The 23,219-nt window shown below is 34.4% G+C and overlaps 1 protein-coding gene across 12 annotated transcripts in view; it reads left to right on the top strand.

Annotated features, from left to right (window-relative positions):
• The window catches only part of tcf3a (transcription factor 3a), a 50,394-nt gene that overhangs the window by 21,537 nt on the left and 5,638 nt on the right, over positions 1 to 23,219 (top strand). For 2 of the 12 annotated variants that reach the window (XM_077222139.1, XM_077222146.1), the window contains exons 5-19: positions 877 to 937; positions 2,468 to 2,499; positions 2,588 to 2,708; positions 4,009 to 4,067; positions 7,991 to 8,090; positions 9,008 to 9,108; positions 11,632 to 11,776; positions 12,016 to 12,074; positions 12,801 to 12,879; positions 13,004 to 13,080; positions 13,812 to 13,982; positions 14,808 to 14,895; positions 15,904 to 16,039; positions 17,132 to 17,367; positions 20,165 to 20,188. In XM_077222139.1, the coding sequence (XP_077078254.1) occupies positions 877 to 937; positions 2,468 to 2,499; positions 2,588 to 2,708; positions 4,009 to 4,067; positions 7,991 to 8,090; positions 9,008 to 9,108; positions 11,632 to 11,776; positions 12,016 to 12,074; positions 12,801 to 12,879; positions 13,004 to 13,080; positions 13,812 to 13,982; positions 14,808 to 14,895; positions 15,904 to 16,039; positions 17,132 to 17,367; positions 20,165 to 20,188 (1,489 nt within the window). Of the gene's footprint in view, positions 1 to 876; positions 938 to 2,467; positions 2,500 to 2,587; positions 2,709 to 4,008; positions 4,068 to 7,990; positions 8,091 to 9,007; positions 9,109 to 11,631; positions 11,777 to 12,015; positions 12,075 to 12,800; positions 12,880 to 13,003; positions 13,081 to 13,808; positions 13,983 to 14,807; positions 14,896 to 15,903; positions 16,040 to 17,131; positions 17,368 to 20,164; positions 20,189 to 23,219 lie in introns of all 12 variants that reach the window. The other 10 variants (XM_077222138.1, XM_077222145.1, XM_077222141.1 and 7 more) reach the window with 5 other exon arrangements.

Here is a 23,219-nt window from a genome sequence, read left to right as displayed (position 1 = left end):
AGTGTGTGTGTGTTTGTAGGTCAGTCGGTCAGTGTGGGAGATTATCGGACCGTTGCTGGTGATCCTCATGTTTACCTGTTCGGTCTCACGCTGATCTCTCACCTGCAGGCTGCATGAATGTTAGATGTGTCACGTGTGTGTGTGTGTGTGTGTGTGTGTGTGTGTCCGTCCGTCCGGATCTGTCCCTGCCCTTTATATCTCTTAAGCTTAGACTCTTTTGGTTTTATCAATTATATCTTCCATCTATAATGTTAGTTAAGAGACCAGCATTTTTCATGACCCTCTCTCTAAACTTAATATACACACACTCTTCACCATACCTAGAGTTCGGCATGGTGTTATTTCAGTTAGGCTAATAGCTGGTATGATTTGCATTGAGAGATTATCTTATGAAAACTTCCCCATGCCGATCTCTAGATATGGTGAAGGGAATGTGATGATGTGGGATATTTTAATCCCAAAGGCCTTTTCTTTATTATTCATTCATAAAGAAAATTGGTGTCAATTAAAAAAATGAGGAAAAATCCAACCTTTCAAATAATTTTTGTGTAAAGATTTTTGTGTGTGTAATTTTAAATAATTTAAATTTTAATCTCTCTCTCTCTCTCTCTCTCTCTCAAATGGTTTATTATTATTATTTATAGAAATGGCTGGCGAGATGATCAAAAAATAATAATAACGTCTTTATAGCAATAATAAACAGTAGGCCTTCGTGTGTTTTTCCAGAACCGATAACGTCCGAGCTCATCGATACAGCAGTCTTTCAATATTCAGCCCCGGGGCCCGTTTAATACCGGGTTTCGGTACCCATCCCTACTTTTAAATGTGTGTTCTCAATGCAGCTGTTGTATATGATTGTGTGTTTTTGTGTGTTAGCTGTATGGAGACGGGCCTCACTACCCTGAGCATGACGGCATGTACAACTTGGATATTGACGGTAAGTTAACGCAACACCCGCAAAATTTCACACAGTAACTTTAGAGAGTTTAGATTTTTAAAATGATGGATTGTTCTTGAGGTGTTTTTGGAGACTCGTGTGTGTGTGTTAGTGACAAACTATACATGGAATCGACCTCATTTCCACAGTAGATCAGCCTGATGTGTAACTGTCCCGCTGTCCTGAGCAGGTTTAGGTCACGCAGGGATTATCCTGCGGGGGGGTTAAATCCACGCGCCTCTCTGGGCTTTAAAGCCGGGTGGGGGTTGCTTTTTAACTAATTACCACTTAGGCATTTATAATGGGACAATTTGTTGTTTGTGCCCAGTCTTAAACCCATAACCGGTGCACCTCGGCCAGGCGAGGTCACACGCAGACAGATGGAGGCCGGCGACACTCACACCAACATTAGCAGTCATGAATAAATCACAAGCACCATTAGTTTCATATCTAGTGCGTTAGTTTGTTGTAATGTTAGTTTACTAGTAGCACAGCTTCATCACTTTTTTAGAGAGGTGTGTGTGTGTGTGTGTGTGTGTGTGTGTGTGTGTGTGTGTGTGTGTGTGTGTGTGTGTGTGTGTGTGCACAATATTAAAACGAATGCAATTATATTTACATTTATTTATTTACATTTACATTACAAATGTTATAAAAATTATATATAAGTGTGTGTGTATATATATATATACATCTCATTTAAAATAATTTGATTTATATTTACAATATAAAAATATACTTATATATATATATATATATATATACATGCATGCATACACGTGTGTGTCTAATTTTAATATTTATACTTTTATTACAATTTGGAGTGTGAGTGAACTAAAGGGAGAGGTTTTAATGCCTTAAAATTACTTTATATATATATTTATAAATATATATACTGTATATATATATATATATATATATATATATATATATATATATATTAAAATGACTTTATTTTTATATATATATACAGTGCTTAGCATAAGTGAAAAAACCTATGCTAAAGTTGACTAAAAAGAGGGGGGAAAAATGTATCAAGGGAACTTTATCAGGATGATAGTATCCTCATCCATGAAATAACTGGCCTTTAAACATAAAAATCTGCTGTCTCTATGGGGATTCAACATAGGGGTGTCCTGACTTATGCACCCTGTATTTAAAGGAAGAACATTTATTTATTTACGATACATTATTCATTCACAAAGAAAATTGGTGTCCTTAAAGTTAGTATTTTTCCTTATTTTTTTTTTTAATTAAGGCATTAATTTAACTATTTTTAGTCAACTTTAGCATGGGTGTCAAGCGTCAAGTATCCTGTTTCGCTCAGATTTGCGCCACAATATTGAAGTTAAATGCGTGCTCAATGCATTCCCAGATTTTCTTAGATTTGTTCCTACAGCCAGCACAATTTTTTTTAAACAACAGCAAAAAATAATTTCAGATTCTGTATCGGCCTAGCCATTAGTAACCCAAGTGTAATAAATGAACCGTTTTGCCTGAATACAAGATTTTTTTGTGTTTTTACCCCCCCAGGGAAATCTGAAAGAGGCTACCCCGTAACACAGGTAATGGACACATAACATTTGCTGTTATTAAGTTGTTTTTAAGTTGTAAGGTGGGTTTCATCTTCATAGAGCTCTTATTTATGTTTAGCCGCAGCATTTGCCAGGTGATATTAACATCCCGGGGTCCGATGGGCTTTCCTCGCCGGGCATGAAAGTCTCTTCTCAGTTCTACAGTCCTCACCGCCGGAGGCCGGCCGACTCCAACATTGGTGAGATGAGATCCAAATAACGCTGGGTATTATTAAGGCATTTAAAAAAAAAAAAATCGGTGCATTTCAACCTCATGGCTCTGGGTTTGATAGATATGCTGACTTGTGATTGGTTGGTTGTTAACAATATTTGCATAATGACCACTTTAAAAAGATTTCCTAGTCTCACGTAGTCAGACCTTTTCCAAGCTGAACGATTTGGGAAAAACTAACTCGAACCTTTTCCAGTGACCATAAAGTTTAAAACCAGACCTTTTCAAAGCTCATCAGGTCTGAACAATTTGGGAGAAACTTTTGTTTACTCTTTATAAAAAAAAATAACTCAAAGCTTTTCTAGTAACAAAAAAAGTAATAAAATAAAATAAAAAAAGCTTTCCGTTTAAGTTTTCATTGGCAGTTTTTGACCAAATCAGTATGACTATAAAATACTACTATTTTAATAATGATAATGATTTTTTTGTTGTTATTATTATTAAATATATATTTTAAACAAAATAAGAAATGTATTGTAATAATACTATTGGACTGTAAAATAGCTTTTATTCTGATGTGTTGCCGATAAATATATTTATCAGGGATGCACTGATATGAAATTTTTGACCTGATATCGATAAAACGATGATAATTTATATTTGAAAGCCGATAACCGATATATTGGCCGATAAATCTAAATCCTATTTTTTTTTATAATTTTTGAGAGCCTGATTGCAAAACAAAAGTTTTAAGCACACAATTACAATGTTCTCATTATAATTTTTTGTAGCCTATATGACGGACTTCACTTTACTGTATTTTCCTTTTCAAAGTGATTCCAATCATATTTAAAATAATTCAAAACCATCATGTTGAACAGTGCTCACCTGAAGTGTCTCAGCTGAAGGAAATAATGCGTTAGTTATCAGCTTTAATAAATCAACCACGTTTGTTTTCATCAGGCCGATAACAATAACATTAAAAATAAACATTTATCGGCTGATTTATCGTGCATCCTTAATATACATGCGCTGCTGGTTTCAGAATGGGGGATTTACATGCATGCAGTTCATTTATTTAATAAAATCGCAATATTATTCTATTATTTCGATATCTTACAGTCTTGTATTATATTCAAGTGGCATATTTAGTGATATTTTCCCTTATGCATTATGGGCACATGCAATGTTGACACTGAGTCTGTCATGAAAATGTGTGGTTTTTGAAAATCATGAGGTGTCGTCTTTTGCATCAGCTCATCAATCATGATCAGCTTAATCAGTCTTTGGCATGTATTTGTGATCTACTAATAATGCTTTAATTTCAGATCCGCTGCCCAAAAAGATCCGGAAGGTTCCTCATGGATTGCCGACGTCTATTTCTTCGGTGAGTGTCGACGTGGCCTCGTTAGTGTCTGAGCCCAGATTATCACGCCACGTGCCATCAATCTGACCCAAAACACACACACACACACACACACACACACTACATACATACTGCGAGCTGCCTATAGTCTCTCCACGGGAGTGTGCAAATGTTGTCTTTCCCTTTATGGTTGTGTTTGTTGTGCATGCAGTCGTGCATTCATGCTTGCATGTGCATGCAGTCAAAACACCCCTCCCTCACACACTGCCTTTGCAAATCTCTTGCATGGACAAAGTGCTCATCCAGTAATTCCTCCGAGGCCTTGGAGAGCTGACGTGGGCAGCGGTGCATGCTCTGTTTCCTATTTAAAACTGTTCGGTTTTCCTTGTTTCCAGTACAGAGCAAAATGTAAGGCGATAAATACAATTTTAACGTATTTTCCAAAATCTTAAGTCATGTTTTTTGTTTTTTCAGGGGTGTAATGATACACTCATGTCACGATTCGATACATATCACGATACTGAACTCACGATACAATATTATTGTGATTTTCCAAGACATATGATAAAAGGTTAACAAGAAATGAACTGTTGATTAAAATGCTAAATTTGATATTACATTGTGTGTGTAAATGCATAGGTTTGGACTCGGTGCTGGAAACCCAATGCAGGACAATAGAGACACCAGAATAACAATATTCATGATCAGAAGCTGAAAATACACAATTATTTTAGATGAATACGCTTGCACTCTTTCACTGACTAGATATATTTAAAATAATGAAACCACTTTTTCTGGTAACATCAGACATTTGGCATTAACAGGACACACAAATATTCCCCCATTGCGTTATTATACATTATATTCAACATTATATATAGTAGTTTAATGTAGTACTGACACTAAAACTCAATTTTTTTCAGTCATTTTACTGAGACGTACGTGAGCTCAAGTTTAATTATATAGTGTATTTCCCCATTTTTATTTTAACATATTTTTGTTACTTCTGAATGTAATGGCTTTTTTTCTATCAATGCAATTTAGACCCAGTGCGACTTATAGTTAGGTAATACTTAATTTCTGGAAAATACAGTAATTATATAAGATGCACGCACAATAGCTGATATTAAATGAATATTTGACAATATTTACTCACAAAGTATTAAAAAACAGCAAATGTACCCTGAATTTCAGACTTAATTTAAAGCAAAGTCGTCGTCATTCACACACCCTCATATGATCGTATGATTTTCTGTCTGTGGAAATTTAGCTTCTCAGCTGCTCTATTTATTTTAATAAAATTATCCCAGTGATCAGGAGCCGTCACATTTGCATTTTCAGTGAATAATAGTTTGGGTCTGTTGAGCCAAGAGCAACTTGGCAAATCTGCAGAATTTTTTGTTTTACGTTCCAGGGACGGAAAAAAATCATAGTTGTTTAAAAACATGACAAAACTATGACTATCTTAATTTTGAGTAAACGATCCCTTTAATCGGTAATTTGGTCACAGCTGATAATCAAATTTTACTACCGTATGCTTGTTTCAAATTAATGTAAGTGCAATATAAGTAGGATTGCGCTTGTTTCTGCCATAGAATAAAAAATAAATCTCACAATTCAGATTTTTTTTTCGTCTCAGAATTGCATGTTTATATCGCGCAATTAGTCATTTAAAACATGCAACTGGGTTTTTATATCATAGAATTCTGGGGGAAAAAAGTAGTTTGTGACGTCAGCGATTATAAAGCGTGTTTTTGAGACTGTCTTTGGTTCACTGCAGTTTTAAGCAGAAAATACTCGGCAATGCTGTCGACTTATGAATTTACACATGGTTTGTCTTAAAGCATATTAAAAACACCACATAGAGACATAAACAACTTTAAAAGCTGGATTTTCACCACAGATGGACTTTAACAAACCTGTCTAGGATTGATACCAGTTATCTAAAAGATATGAGAAATAAAACATTAAACACTTTCTTAGAAAAACTGAATTGTACTGAAATCCTACCGTGTATATATCACGTTATTATAGTTACTTAAACCATAAAAACAGTTTTGTATTCTAATCACAAATAAGTGTAAGGAAACACTGAAACATTATCTAATGCAGTATTTCTGTAAAATAAGCGAATTAGGTTTTATTTTATAAATTTTAAAGATTTGTTTTCCTTGATTGGCCCTGTAAAACTTGTTAATTTTAACATTTGAAACATGCATTTTCAGTAAAGCTGCTTTGAAACAGTCTGTACTTGATTTGCTGAAGTACTTATCGAAAGAAAAAAATAGATCACTGATAAAAATAACACACATCAGCATTACTAACATAACAAACAACAACATTATTAAAATAACTACAATTTTAAAAGAAAATTCAAACTAGAACAGCATCTCAGAAATTGCACTGGTATATTTTCATGTAACCTCATCAGTTTTATGCCTGGGTTATTGCACCACTGTTCTTAACACTGGTCTCATTGTCTCTACGGCCCTCAAATAGTCCCTCTATTTTTATTCTCCCTGTCCTCATCTATTTCTCTTTCCTTTCATTTTTCCCTCCTCGTTCTCTCCATGCGTCTCCAGCTGTCTGCGGTGTTGGCCGGTCTCCAGGAATGGGCAGATGGCTCTGTAATTGGGAATGCATCTCTTTTTCTCTCTTTCTTTCTTTCTTTCTTGTGTGCATGCATCATCTTCGGCATCTTTTCTTCTATTTTGTGCCGTTTATTTATTTTCTTTGGATTTTTACTGTCACTGACATCCGATCAGTGGAGCGTTGCTTGTATTTGACCCCTTTGTTGTGTTTAATTGGCTCGTAATTTGGTCACATGTTCATGATATTAACACCCTTTCATGTCTAGACAGGCGTGCTTTGTCATTTGTATTGTATCGGTGAAAAACAATGTATACAGCGTTTTTTTTTTTTACATGATGCCTTCAACTAGAGACTACTCGTTATATCTGTTTAATCAAACCCTGATCAGATGCTCTTCACATCAGACACTTTAAATTATAATTATAATAATAATATTCAAGCGTTGAACATGTGGCGCAACAAAATGCTAGTTTAATCTCTCATTGTGACTCATCTAGGGCCCTTGACATTTTTTTTCTTCCATGTTTTTTTTCCGTTTGAATTTTTCTGGATTACGTCCCCCCCCCCCCCCCCCCCCCCCGTTTTGGATTTCCATTTTAATGGTTAAAGTCAATTTTAGTGATCAAAAAGCATATCTAATTAATTGAAAACATGAAAATTATACAATTTAACAACAATTTGTTTATATATTTTTAAATAAATACATGTTTAGAAATAGTTTCTCAAACTATTTTGTTATTTATTTTTACAAAATTCTGTTATTTGTTTTAAGTTTTCTGGATTCTGGATTCCATTTCAATGGTTTAATTACATTTTAATAATAATCAATGATTTAAGAACAACAGCCCCCGTGTTTTTTCTGGCAATCAAATTTAGCTTTTAATCATACAAAATAAATAAACTTCACAGACACTAGTTTATGGTGCGATTTTAATTTTAGTGCACTGTCTTGCTTTTGATTTATTCATCCTATATTTGTCAAATTCCGTGAAATTCCACATTATACAATAAATTCAGTTTTTATGCCTGGATTCAGGAATCAAGGCATGAAATCGCGCCCTACTCCTCCTTAATCATTCCTGAAATTAGCACTTGTGAAGTGGCAAATAAAAAAATATAAACATTTATAACTCGGAGAAGAAAAAAAGTGTGTAAATACATGTATGTGTATGTAATAAATGGATAGGAAGTGTCCCTCGAGTCAGGATTCGTTCTCTGATCTCCGATGAATGTTTCCTAATTTATTGCACATGCACTCATACTGTGGCCTAAAGCAGAACCACATCTTCTGGACGAGTCCACATCACATCCTCATGACCTAAATCCCAGCTTTTTCTTCTTCTGCTTGGCAGGCCTACCCAGGCTCCACCGGTGACGACTATAACCAGGACGGCACCGGATACCCCGGCTCTAAAGCGGGAAATCTTTATCCAGGCTTTTTTAACATGCAAGGTATGTGTAAACACGCAGGAGATCGAACGACACTTTAGTTCAGGGTCCAGTTCTCACTATTAACTAGTTGTTTATTAGCATGCAAATTACTAGGATATTGGCTGTTCATTAGTACTTGTAAAGCACATATTACTGCCTTATTCTGCATGAACATATTTTACATCTCTAATCCTACCCAAAACCTAAACTTAAATAGCTTACTAACTATTAATAAGCAGTAATTAGGAGTTTATTAAGGCAAAAGTCATAGCTAATAGTGAGAATTGGACCCTAAACATCAGTGATGATGTTTTTTTTGTAATTATTTTTATTAGATTTATTTATTTATTTTTGTACTATTTTTTTGTAATTTTCCCAACAGAATCCAGATCATCCAATTGATTGTTGAACTTTGTAAAAAACAAATTTTGCCCTTTTTTTGGCCCTTTTATAAAAATGTATTGCTACATGCACTTTTAAATAAACGTATCATATTTATTATCTTCTCTAAATGTAATGACAACAATACATCCGATTAATAATTCATATTTTATTCAAGAAATGTATTTAAATTAATTAATTTAATTTTTTTTACAGTAGGCTCTTGCAATTGTTCATATTTGGCTCAGATTGTGCGTTTCAATTCACATTAGACTATTTAAATACATAAATATTAAGGTAGATGTTTAATATAAAAAGCCAGTGATTAGTGAAAAGAATCTTTTGTTGTCAAATATTTGACGCCAAACTGTTTTTCATATGTTCTAATATTTCTTATCTATTCTAGTTTTATATCCTACAATATAATGTACTTCACGTCCATATATTTGATGATTATATAAGAGCAGAATTTCAAAGTTGCTCTTCCAGACGGTTTCATCTGGATTACACGTTTTCCATGAATAACGAGCATTGATTAGTGGATCTTGTTTTATCAGACGGGCTCCCGGATCATTGGGGTCAGTCGGGTTATCCTCCGGTTATGAGTAACTCTCCTCACATCGGTCAGCCGGCCCCGTTCTCCTCCATAAACCCACAGGTGAGCCATGAAGAACTGCATTCAGTCTTACAAATGACTCTTTCTAATATGCTTGAATAATGAATCTTATCTTCTGGAGTTCGTTTAGTTTGCTTCATATCTAATGAACTTTGCATTTTTCACACTGTGTTTGAATTAAATTAAATCAAGTTTTGCGTTACAGAGCAAATTGAAGAACTTTGCAACATTGATACTGTTATTTCTTGTTTATTAATGTGAAGCTGCTTTGACACAATCTGCACTTTATTAATAAATGTGACTTGACTATTCATTAGGAATGAGGACAATAAAACATGATCTCAAACTCGTATGGTTAAAAAAAAGTAAATTTTTCATCAGTGTTCACCATTGTTTTGAACTTCATTAAATTGAATGTTTATTAAATTAATGTACTTTTTGTACCACTTTACAAAGTTTCATTTGTTAGCATTAGTTAGCGCATTAGATAACATGAGCAAGATATTTTCAAAGCATTTATTAATGTTAGTTCATGTTAACTAATGTTAACAAATTAAACCTTATTGTGAAATGTTACCTAATTGTTTATATAATATATTGAGTAGTGCTGTCAACTCGATTAATCGCATTTAACATAAAAGTTTGTTATACATATACATAGATACAAATACATATATTGTATAATATGTGTGTATGTATGTATATATATATGTGTGTGTGTGTGTACGCATATATGTATATAAATAAATATATACGTGTGTGCATGTATATATTTACACATATTAATTAAACAAACTTTTCATGTTAAATACGATTAATTGATTTGGAAGAGCTAATATAGAGTAAATTGGAGCATTCTATAACAAAGTTAAAATTAATTTATTATGAAATAAACTGAATATTAATTAAATGCTTTCTGTATGTGTTGAAATGAAGTTTCTGTATGTGTTTCGATCTGTGATCAAGTTTCTAAAACCTGATCTTTGATTCATAAGGTCACAAAATAGATCAAAAGATGTTTTTGCTCCCGTTTCTAATGATCCAGAAATCACAGAAAACACGCAGTTAATTGTTAAATATTCACCACATTGTTTTGGGAACTTCATGAAAATAAATATTGACAAATTGTGTCGTTAATATAATATATTGCATTAAATAGGAGCATTCTGGAACCATAAAGTGAGGTTAATTTATTAAATGTATCAATGTACTGTATACACATTACATGCAAGTTTCTACATCTGTGATAAAGCTTCTGAAACCTACAGATGTCATCAGGAGCTATTTCCATGTTTTTTTTCCTCCTTCTTTCTGATGAGTCAGAGACCACAGAAAAAAAATGCAGTTAATTGCCGCATGTGGAAAAGCAATCGAATGTTTCTAAAGTCTGAAAGGCTTTTAGGCAGCACCAGATCTGGATGATATGGATGTGTGCAATTGCCACGTGCTCATGAATAATAGTTAGTTAGTTAACCTTTATTAAACCAGGCGTGTCACTTCAGAACAAGTTGTTATTTTCAACAACAGCCTAGCAGGAGAGTTAAAATCTCCTGACAGACATACTAACATATTACAGTACACACACATATACATTCATTTCAAACATTTACAATGTCTGTGTCGCTGCAAAACTGTGTTTGTTTAATTAATTACAGTGAAGTTATCTCATCATTGCTAAGGAATATAATGTAGCTTTCAGTAGCAAAGCTGTTTTATTTATAAAAGTCACTTTGAACACCTGGAGCCTATACCATGAAGCCGGTTTAGGTGGCTAGTCAGCTATGTTTTAGCTTAGTTTGCGTCAACCCTGGGTTTTAGGGACCATGAAAGTGTTACTTTCTGTAGTCACTTGGACTATTTTAACGATGTCTTTAATAACTTTTCGGGGAACAAGTTTCAATCCCTTAGAAGCCTATGGAGGAGTGATCCAGCTCTCAGATTTAATCAAAAATATCTTAATTCGTGTTCCGAAGATGAACGAAGGTCTTACGGGGTTGAACAACATGAGGGAGAGTAAATACTGACAAAGTTTACATTTTTGGGTGAACGATCCCTTTAAGAGTATAATGGGGATGAATTATTTTCTTTACACTAGTGCTATAGCCTGGAATGAGTTACCTTGTTGTATAAAGCAGTTACAAATTAAAAGTGTTTTTAGAAAGGAAGTTAAAAAATTGTTTTGTTATCACTAACTTAAAAGGGATGAAGTGATAGATGCTGAACTTGTCGATGATTTTTCTCCATGTATGATCTGTTCCTATATTTTGTAAACATCGAGGACCACAATGGGAATAAGCCATCGGCTTTTTTGTGTATTTTATCCTCAACAGTTTTTGAAATGATGTACGATCAGTTTTTCTTTTACAATTTTGCATGCATTCAATTATTGTCTAATAAAAAAGAAAGAAAGCCCAAAGTTTTAGTTCCCGGGGAAAGATCCAGCGGTGGAAACGCGGCTTAAAAGATCGGATTTTATGTGCCAGTGTAAACGCAGTTAGATAACGTGACACGTTTGCCACATGCTAATGAATAATAATTTCGTGTGTGTGTGTGTTTGGTGTGCAGAAGCGCCAGCCTTTGCCCCTGTCGCCGCAGAACTATCCTCTCCACGGGAGCGAGGTCAATATTCCCTCCAGCTTTCACTCCACTTCTGCTGGATACGGCGTTCCCAACCACACGCCACCCATAAACGGGAGCGACAGCATCATGGGTAAGACTCCACCACAGAGCTTTCCTGCGGTCACATGCTCCCATTCCAATGCAGTTCACCTGTAAACATGAGCTTCATTCCCTGTCAATACAAAAAAAATTGTGTAATATGACTTGTTGTGTTTGTTTGCTTGGTTTTATTAATTTGTTTTATTAAATTGTAATTTTATTTTTTCCCATGAAAATAGCCTTAGATGCTGACATGCCATTAAATAAAACAATCTATCTCTGTCAATACAGTAAACAGAGGCGGGAATGCAGGGAGCTCGGGCGCAGAGATCGGAAAAGCTCTTGTTTCGGTGAGTTTGCTGTCATTTACAATTAAATATGATGATAAACTAGTAGGCCTGTAACAATATCTCGTGTCACTTTAAATCGCAATGCAAATAGGCATCAATATGTATCATGGATACTGACAATATGTATTGTGTATAACTCACCCAAAATGAAAAATACAGAGTTTTAGTGTCAGTACTACATTAAACTACTATATATAATGTTGAATATAATGTATAATAATGCAATGGAGGAATATTTGTGTGTCCTGTTAATGCCAAATGTCTGATGTTACCAGTAAAAGTGGTTTTCATTATTTTTAATATATCTAGTCAGTGAAAGAGTGCAAGCGTATTCATCTAAAATAATTGTGTATTTTGAGCTTCTGATCATGAATATTGTTATTCTGGTGTCTCTATTGTCCTGCATTGGGTTTCCAGCACTGAGTCCAAACCTATGCATTTACACACACAATGTAACATCAAATTTAGCATTTAAATCAACAATACATTTTTTGTTAACTTTTTATCATATGTCTTGGAGTATCGCAATAATATCGTATCGTGAGTTCAGTATCGAATCGTGACATGAGAGTATCGTTACACCCCTATAAACTAGTGGTTTAAAAATGTTTCTGGAATTACATTGATATATGATATTTGGGTAATGTATTAAACTGTGATAAACACAAATTACAGATCTCTTACAGCTCAACCGTTTTAATTAATAGTGTCTCTTGTCGTTTTTAGATATATCCCTCTGACAATAATGGCAACAGCTTCTCCTCGACCCCTTCCACCCCCGTGGGCTCTCCTTCAAATGTTGCTGGTGGGTTTCCTGAAGCTTTTATTCCTGTGTGAATGGCTCTGTGGTGCCATCTGCTGTGCGACACTCAACAGTGTTTCAGCCAGGCTGCACCGGGCTTTATTGACTTCTGTGTTTGTGTCTTTAGCCTCTGCATCTCAGTGGCCCAAAGGTTCTTCTCAGCCTGCTCCATCGCCTGGATTCGAGACAGGACTTCAGGCACCGGTATGTTCTGGGTCACCGTTTATCAAAACAGTTGCATTGCTTTAAATATATGACTTTGTGGTCCTTGTGAGCACACAGCTTAATTTTAAACTAGAGATTTTGCTGTGTTGCACAGGATATATGCATGCGTATGCAAGCCTGTGTGTACCTGTGCATGCATGCATGTGTGTACCTGTGCATGCATGCATGTGTGTATCTGTGCATGCATGCATGTGTGTATCAGTGTATGCATGCATGTGTGTATCAGTGTATGCATGCATGTGTGTATCTGTGCATGCATGCATGTGTGTATCTGTGCATGCATGCATGTGTGTATCTGTGCATGCATGCATGCATGTGTGTATCTGTGCATGCATGCATGTGTGTATCTGTGCATGCTTGCATGTGTGTATCTGTGCATGCTTGCATGTGTGTATCTGTGCGTGCATGCATGCATGTGTGTATCTGTGCGTGCATGCATGCAAGTGTATATCTTTGTGTGCATGCATGCATGTGTATATCTTTGTATGCATGCATGTGTATATCTTTGTGTGCATGCATGCATGTGTATATCTTTGTATGCATGCATGCATGTGTATATCTTGGTATGCATGCATGCATGTGTGTATCTGTGTATGCATGTGTATGCCTGTATATAAATAAATAACATTTTCATTGACAATCACAGTTGCATACTGTCTTGTGCATTTGATAAACTCAGTGGTGGTTTGAGTAATTTGTCTTCTTAGCAGAGTAAGATGGATGACCGTCTGGGTGAAGCGCTTCATGTGTTGAGGAACCATGCTGTAGGCTCAGACATGCACAGTTTACTGAGTGCAGCCGTCTCTGGACTTCCGGCTGGTGCCGCGGCCCTGGGCTCCCTCAGTCAGGCCTTCGGGCTCGTCAGCCGTCTGCCGGGCCTGGTAAGAGTTCACCTATTACCCAGGCTCTGTTTCAAACCTCAGCGAGCTCCGTTTTTATTTTTCCAAAAATTCTGTTTTATTTTCCCCCAAATTTCTGTTTCATTATGATTCCATTTTAATGGTTAAAAGAAATTTTACAAAGATCATGAGTAATTATTTGAAATCATGAAACTTCTAAAATTTAACAACAATTTAATAAGTATTGAACAGAAATAACATTATTAGGGCCCTATGTAATCCGTTAACCCCCAACAAATTCTGTTTTTTCTTTTTCTTTCTGGATACCGTTCAATTTTAAGATTCAGCAAAGACTGTTTGATTAATTGAATTCACAAAGCATTAAGACTTTAATACTTTGTTAACATTTTTTACAAATAATAGTACCGTATGAAATGTTTAAATTTTTCTGTTTTATATGATTTAATATGAACTTATTATTAAAAACTGGTAATCAAAATAATGCATAACTTTAACAATTTAAGTAATCTTGTTTTTTGGCAAGCTCAGAACTACACAACAGGAATACGGTTTAAATTAAAACATGGATAAAAAATGGTCTGATATTCCTTAATAAACTATTATTGTTATAATTACTTTGAGAAGTACATTCTGCTGTACAATATTTATATTTTTCTTAAACCAACTTAAACCAGACTTCTATTTTGACAGGTTGTAGTGAAAACCTTTTAATTTCTGTGTTTGCATCTGACGATAATTTGAAATATTGAAATCCTGACTCTCAGATAAAGTTCATATGGCAGATGTTCACTATTGAGTGTTGGCTATCAGTGTGTATATGAACCCATCTCCTGCTCTTTTCTCTAGATGCAAAGTCTCAGTGATGACGCTGCAGGTTTACCACTGCAAGGACATCATCAGGCTCCGCCCACTTCTCAGTCCGACGTCTTTACCAGTCAGTGCTACTCTTAATCAAGATACTCAGTTTGTTAAATTGGTTTGATTTATATTCATATATTATGCGCTTTGTGCATTGTGCAAGATTTTTTTGTAGCATTCATGCTTTTCAGACGCAACTTATTTAGCTCAAAAATACATTTACATTACTATTTTTATTCAAAAATAGTGTTCGCAATGCAAAGTTCATGGGTTCGATATCCATGAATGCATGAACCGATAAAAATAAAATGTGTAAGCTTTGGATGTAACGCAAGTTGCTTTGGATAAAAGTGGCTGCCAAATGCATAAATGTAAATAAGTGATGCATTGAAATTTCAGCAACCAGAAATATTTAAAAAGGCCAAAATTGTTTCACATTTACTCCAGAAAAGCCATTCAATTACCATAGACCAGTTAGTCTACTAGAGAAATATAACACTAGACTGGAGCATTTAAAAAAATATATGCACTATATTACCTAATCATATTTTTACTTAACCTGTTGTGATGTCTTTATTGTATAATTGAATAAAGTCATTAAAACAATGCTGCTATTTAACAATGAATTCTAGTAGAAACATAATTATATCATTGATTTAAATTGCATATAAGGCAGTTTTATAAGTGCGTATGCAACTCAATGTTCTTATTATTAAATTTAATTAACTAATTGATTGTTAAATAAAGTTTATTTCCTGTTTCTGAACTTAAATTTTGTGTTCTGCAATAAAATTATTTTGGTGCCTCACATGTAAATGTAAAACAATGTGGCAAAAACACAAGGTTTACAAAAAGAAAGATAGACTTGAAGTCTCGTGCAGCTCAAACAGAGCAATTAATGTTTTAAAAGCAACACAGTAACTCTTATTTTTGTCTTATTTAGACTCGAATCACAGCGAGTCTAAATTTACCACCCAAAAACTGTAACTCATCACCTTTACAGGATATTTTCACAGTGCTGCTGTCACTCAGTGTGATTTTCTGTTGCTAATCCCCATCTCGTGTGTGTGTGTGTGTGTGTCAGGTCTTTCTCTGCCTCGCTCCTCTCACTCCTCCAACTCGGATATAAAGCGGGAAGATAGGGAAGATGATGAGAACCTGTCTATTGGAGATCGATCAGATGACGAGAAGAAAGACGGGAAAAGCTGTACAAGATCGAGGTACCGGCACCTCCATTTAAATACAAGGGAATATAAATACTCACTACCTGTCAAATATTTGGAATAATTATGATTTTTACATGTTTTTGAAAGTCTTCTGCTCACCGAGGCTGCATTTATTTGATAGAAAATACTGTAAAATTGTGAAATATTATTCCAATGTAAATCAGCTGTTTTCTATGTGAATATATAGTAAAGTGTAATTTATTCCTGTGATCAAAGCTGAATTTTCAGCATCATTACTCCAGTCTTCAGTGTCACATGATCCTTCAGAAATCACTATAATATGATGATCTGATGCCCAAGAAACATTTATGATTATTATCAATGCTGAAAACTGCTTCATATTTTTGTGGAAACTGATATACAGGATTCTTTGATGAATAGAAAGTTCAAAAGAACAGCATTTATTTTAAACTGAATTTTTTTTTATCAATTGAATGCGTTAAATCAATTATCTTTTTTAATCTTTAGTATCTCAAACTTTTGAATAATAGTTTATCACGATGTCCCACAAAAAATAGTAAGCAGTTTTCAACATTGATAATAATCATAAATGTTTCTTAAGCGTCAAATCATCATATTATAGTGATTTCTGAAGGATCATGTGACACTGAAGACTGGAGTAATGATGCTGAAAATACAGATTTGATCACAGGATATAAATTACACTTTACAATATATTCACATTTTTTTAATTCTAATATTTCACAATTTTTACTGTATTTTTATTATCCAATAAAAGCAGCCCTGGTGAGCAGAAGAACCTTTCAAAAGCATGTAAAAGTCATAATTATTTGGTAGTGTGTATAGCAGTTACACTTGCATACTCAATTTACTTGCAAATCCCACTTCCAGCAGCTTCTGATTGGTCCATTTTTAAAACACTGACGCAAGGTAATGCTGAGAAAACAGCTTCTGATTGGTCCATTTTTAAAACACAGCTTCTGATTGGTCCATTTTTAAAACGCAGCTTCTGATTGGTCCATTTTTTTCAACACTAAGGCAAGGTAACGCTGAGAAAACGACTCGCTGCCTTGATTGTTTTACCTGTGACCCCTTCTCACCCCTTTGTTCCTCTGACCCATGAAGTCAAGAAGACGAGGATGACGAGGACTTGCCGGTGGAGGTGAAGGCGGAGCGGGAGAAAGAGCGGCGCGTGGCCAATAACGCCCGTGAGCGTTTGCGCGTGCGCGACATCAACGAGGCCTTCAAAGAGCTGGGCCGCATGTGCCAGCTGCACCTGAGCAATGAGAAACCTCAGACCAAACTGCTCATCCTGCACCAGGCCGTAAACGTTATTCTCAACCTGGAGCAGCAAGTGCGAGGTCAGTGTGTGCGACTGACCTCTGACCTCCGATCAGTGAGAACCAGCAGAACCGCGGAGATCTTGTCTGTGGTCCGAACGCCTGACTGGGTCGCGAGGGGAGGACGACGGATTTGTTGCATGAGGGATTTTAATGCATGATGTTTTGGGTGCAAAAAGGCAAGACGCTACAGGCTAAAAGCGTTTTTCGTGCATTGGTTGATTTTGGGCTGTTTGGCTTTACATAACAAAATACATTATTTTAATGCACTTTATCTATTTGCGTCTGTATTTTTCAATTACAATCCGTATTTTTACAGGCAGCGAGTTTGAGTTAGAAATCTCCTTACACACACACCAAACATTACAGTTTTATTCTTTATATTTATATAGTATTTTATTCCTAATTCTTCTAAGTCTGTTGACCGTAAATTTGATTTACTCAGTGATTAAAATAAAAAATAAAATATGAAATGATTTGACCTGACTTTATCTAATGTTCGGATTTCTGTTCTGGAAATGTATGCAAATCAGTGCATAATTAATTAGATTAAGAAATCCGTTTTTCCCCCAAATTCCGTTTTAATTTTTCCCCAAATAATTTTTTTTAATTATTGGTTAAATTAAACTTTAGTAAACAAAAACTTGTCTAATTGATTGAAATCGTGAAAGTTATAATAATTTATATAATAAAAACAATTTATTAAAAGTCTAACAACAATTACATGTTAAGGGCCCTATGAAATATGATTTATTTGTTTTTTTTCCCTTAAAATTCCTTTGAGTTTTCTAGACTCCATTTTAATGGTTTAACTAATTTATAATAATCAAAAAACATGTCTAATTAATTGAATTCATAAAAACAACAATTTAATTATTTATTTTTTTTTTTTTAAAAATTCATACATTTTTGTTTAATTTTTATAATTTTTTATTTTTTTGGCAATCAAATAAAGTAATAAAACATTAATTTAAATATTTTAATAATATGAAATTAAACACGTTTTTTAGAATTAAAACATGCTAGAAAAATTTATTATTCCATTTTTTTTATTTAATAATATTTTCTTGTGATTATGAATCTTAATAGTGTTAATATTATTATTACATTGAGACGTAGCTAAATTCTACTGTACAACACTAATATATTTCTGTCACAGTTTCTTCAAGTTAAACCGAACTTTTATTTTGACGGGTTGCCTGTGTTTGCTATGATGATATCATAGGCCTCGATTAGATAATGCATCATTTGCATATTTAAACAAGTTGTAATTTTTTTGTTGTTGCAATAATTAATGTAATTAAATTATAGTTATATCTATCAGATTTTTTTTTCAATTCACCTGAGGTGTCTTGCCTGAAAAATACACCCTAGAAACAGCCAACCAAGTTGCATTAAACCCCAGAACATTTTCTTTTAATAATTATCATGCTTCAGATTAATCTTGGTCGTAATTCCTTCCGCGGCCCACTCAGGCGTCTGTTTAGGGATGATTGTGGGACTGTCTGCACTTTCTGCATGCGATTCTGTCATCTGTCATTTCATCCCTTCCCATTTTCTGTCTGCTTGCAAGATTCATGCAACTAACAAACTGAGATTGAAGCTAGTCGCAGTAGTTACTTTAGCCCAAAATGTCAATTTCGTCTTTTACTCAACCTAAGCAAAGGACTGTCAAGCCCAAAAAAGCATAGTGAAAATAACCCATATATCTTGTACTTTATATTTCTAGTCTTCTGAAGTCAAATGCTAGTATTTGTATGAGAAACCGACCTGATTTTAAGTCTGTTCATCTTCTGTCGTTCTGGTGCATCAGTCATGCATTCACATTTGCTACAACATACACAAAAAAAAAAAAAAACATTTGTGATGTCAAACTTGGCCGTATTTTAGTATTATTAGTATTTATGTAGTCACAGGTTTATAAATAATATATAAAATGTAATATTCTAAATATAATTTAATGATTTTAGATAATAAAAATATTAAAATTCAAATTATTTATGTGCAATAAAATGTTTATATATATTAGTTTTTCTTTCTTATATGCATATAATTGTATGTAAAAATTCTAAATCTAATAAAAAAAATTCTATGTATTTTTTTTTAAATTATTTTTCTTATATGCATATATTGCAATTTTATATAATTTTAAACATAAATTTTACATTTTTAAATGGATTTTTTCATTCAATTTATAATAAAATTATATATTTTATATATATAATTTTTTTTATTTCTAATATGCATATAATTTTACGTGTGTATATAAATTATAATTCAAATTTTAAATATTAAAAAAAAATTATTAGTTTAGTAATTCTATGCGCATTTGTCATTTTATTCGTTTTTTTTTATATTAGGTTTAATTTATTTTTATTTCAGTTTTTAGTTTTAGTTATTTATGTCCAGATCGCTATTTTAGTGCTTCAACTTATTTCAGTTAGTTGCTAATGCAACATTTCATTTTCTTAGTTTGTTGTTCATCTATTCTTTTATTTTATTTCAATTAACAAAAATTTTTTTAATAGTTTTAGTTAAACTCTGGTGCAAACATGTATTGTATTGACATGACAAGTATAAATAAACAAATGCACAGATAAGATTTTCCAGTGAATATCTCAGACAAAAATATTTCAGTCTGTTAAAATGATCACATGACCTCAGAAGACATGAAATATAGTGCACTTCTTGTCTGGACTATTATTATGACTCTTACATTGCTTCTCTTGTCATTTTTGATGTCTTATATAATCTGTGCGCATCATACAAATGAAAAGAGGCGTCAGTAACCTGATAAATCTCTCGTTTTGTTTTCCAGAAAAGAAACACGCGAGACATGAGGGTTGAGTAAATGATGGGGTTTTGATTATTCCTTTAATAATGCATAATGCATGCAAACAATCCTTATAAATCTGTCTTCACACATTTTATAATTTCCTTTTTTTTTTTTTTGCATGTCCGTTTCCCTTTGATCTGCTATGAAAGGCTTCTTCCGCAGGCATTAACCTCACAGATTAGAAGATTCGAAGTTCATTTGTGTTTCCTTCTAGTCGCTTTCGGATTGTAACGATCTGATTAATGCTTGCATGTCATGTTTAACCCTCTGTTTGCCAGGTTGTTTTTCTTTTTACCCATCTCTCCATCTGTTCTTCAGCCCTTTTTTCTTTGCAGGTTTTTTTAGTCTCATGCTGCATAAATGCATCTCATCAGCGGGATGCGTTTACGATGAGACAGTCGCATTCACCTCATCTTGTCTTCTGTCTGGCTCTCTCAGTGGCAGTGTGTGTTTCTGTTCGGTTCTGGGCAGACGGTGCATCTCTCTCATCTTGCTGTCCTCTCGTCTGTCACTTGCGCTCTTTCGCTCCGTGGCAGTTCCCACAGGCCTCCTGAAACCCACTGACACTGGCTGCGTTTACATGCACACAAATAATCCCTTAGTGATCGTATTGACGGCTCAAAGAAGCCTTCATGTAAACCTTAATCGATCCGTATTAAATTTCGATTGGATTGAAAGGTTCGGTTTATTCTTTTTCTAATCCGATCGAGAGAACATGTAAACACTTGATAGGATTGAAAACCGAAACTGAAAGGATTGCGCATGTGCAATGACGTAGAAATAGCGTAATTACGTAGAAATGGCATAATGACGTAGAAATAGCGTAATGTCGAAATGGCGTAATGACGTAGAAATGGTGTAATGACGTAGAAATGGCGTAATGACGTAGAAATGGCGTAATGACGTAGAAATGGCGTAATGACGTAGAAATAGCGTAATGAGGTAGCAATAGCGTAATGATGTAGTAATAGCAGAATGACGTAGAAATAGCGTAATGATTTAGAAAGTGTAATGACGTAGAAATGGCGTAATGACGTAGAAATAGCGTAATGACGTAGAAATAGCGTAATGACGTAGAAATGGCGTAATGACGTAGAAATGGTGTAATGACGTAGAAATGGTGTAATGACGTAGAAATGGCGTAATGACGTAGAAATGGTGTAATGACGTAGAAATGGCGTAATGACGTAGAAATGGCGTAATGACGTAGAAATGGTGTAATGACGTAGAAATAGCGTAATGACGTAGAAATGGCGTAATGACGTAGAAATGGTGTAATGACGTAGAAATGGCGTAATGACGTAGAAATGGTGTAATGACGTAGAAATGGCATATTGAGGTAGCAATAGCGTAATGACGTAGAAATGGTGTAATGACGTAGAAATAGCGTAATGATGTACAAATAGCGCAATGATGTAGTAATAGCACAATGACGTAGAAATAGCGTAATGATTTAGAAAGTGTAATGACGTAGAAATAGCGTAATGACGTAGAAATAGCGTAATGACGTAGAAATAGCGTAATGACGTAGAAATGGTGTAATGACGTAGAAATGGCGTAATGACGTAGAAATGGCGTAATGACGTAGAAATGGTGTAATGACGTAGAAATGGCGTAATGACGTAGAAATGGTGTAATGACGTAGAAATAGCGTAATGACGTAGAAATGGCGTAATGACGTAGAAATGGCGTAATGACGTAGAAATGGTGTAATGACGTAGAAATGGCATATTGAGGTAGCAATAGCGTAATGACGTAGAAATGGTGTAATGACGTAGAAATGGCGTAATGATGTACAAATAGCGCAATGATGTAGTAATAGCAGAATGACGTAGAAATAGCGTAATGATTTAGAAAGTGTAATGACGTAGAAATGGCGTAATGACGTAGAAATGGCGTTATGACGTAGAAATGGTGTAATGACGTAGAAATGGCATATTGAGGTAGCAATAGCGTAATGACGTAGAAATGGTGTAATGACGTAGAAATGGCGTAATGATGTACAAATAGCGCAATGATGTAGTAATAGCAGAATGACGTAGAAATAGCGTAATGATTTAGAAAGTGTAATGACGTAGAAATAGCGTAATGACATAGAAATGGCGTAATGACATAGCAATGTCATAATGACGTAGAAATAGCGTAATGACATAGAAATGGCGTAATGACGTAGAAATAGGGTAATGGCTTAGAAATAGCGTAATTTTACCAGGAAAGAAAGCACATTGAGATTAAAAATCTCTTTTGCAAGAGCGTCCAGGCCAAGATTATCAGCAACACAACTCACATGGGTTTAACAAATAACATTCATCCATACATATATAGAAAACGCACAGGCAAATTTAATAATAAAGTAGGTAAATCAATACACAAGTCAGGCATCTACAAAACAGATGTTTCTGTCTCCAAGTCTTTTTTAAATCACTTTAAAGATGTCCAATGAAACCTGAGTTTCAACTTATTTTGTAAGATTATTCAAGGCTGAAGGAGCTGCGAATTTAAATGCCTTTTTTCCCAGTTCAATCCGCACCACTGGAACCGACAATAAGAAAATCTGTAAACTCTACTTTCAGATTCATCAATCGTAATGAATTCAGTCCGATTGAAACTAAAGTTGTGCATGTGAACGTAGCCACTGTGATCCGCCCGTCGGTGTCTTGTTTTGAGGTTGCGTGACGATTCCCGATGAACGTGAGATGCTCAGGATCAGACCCGCTCTCCTCTCCTCCGCTGGATCTTCTCGTCATCCCTCGTTTAACTGGCTTCGGTTTTAATCCGGCTCTTCCTGTTTGTCTCAGCATTGGTCTGAAATATAGCAGAATGCTGGTTCTGGAATCCTAATGTTTAACAGGATTTGTTTTGCGTAATGATACTAGGGTTCTGCAGTTTTAACGCTGTGGAAAAGTAATTTATATATATATGTATGTATATATATATATATATATTATACATTTTTAATTATATATTATTACTGTATAATATTAATAACTCCTATTAATGTTAGTAATTAATTTTATATTATAATATTAATATTATA

The sequence above is a fragment of the Siphateles boraxobius genome, unplaced genomic scaffold (assembly GCF_051911475.1).
Source record: "Siphateles boraxobius isolate OS27281-9 unplaced genomic scaffold, OSU_SipBor_1 86, whole genome shotgun sequence".
NCBI classification, from domain to species: Eukaryota; Metazoa; Chordata; class Actinopteri; order Cypriniformes; family Leuciscidae; genus Siphateles; species Siphateles boraxobius.
The sequence above is the reverse complement of the archived record's forward strand: the minus strand, read 5'-3'. Positions and strand labels throughout refer to the sequence as shown.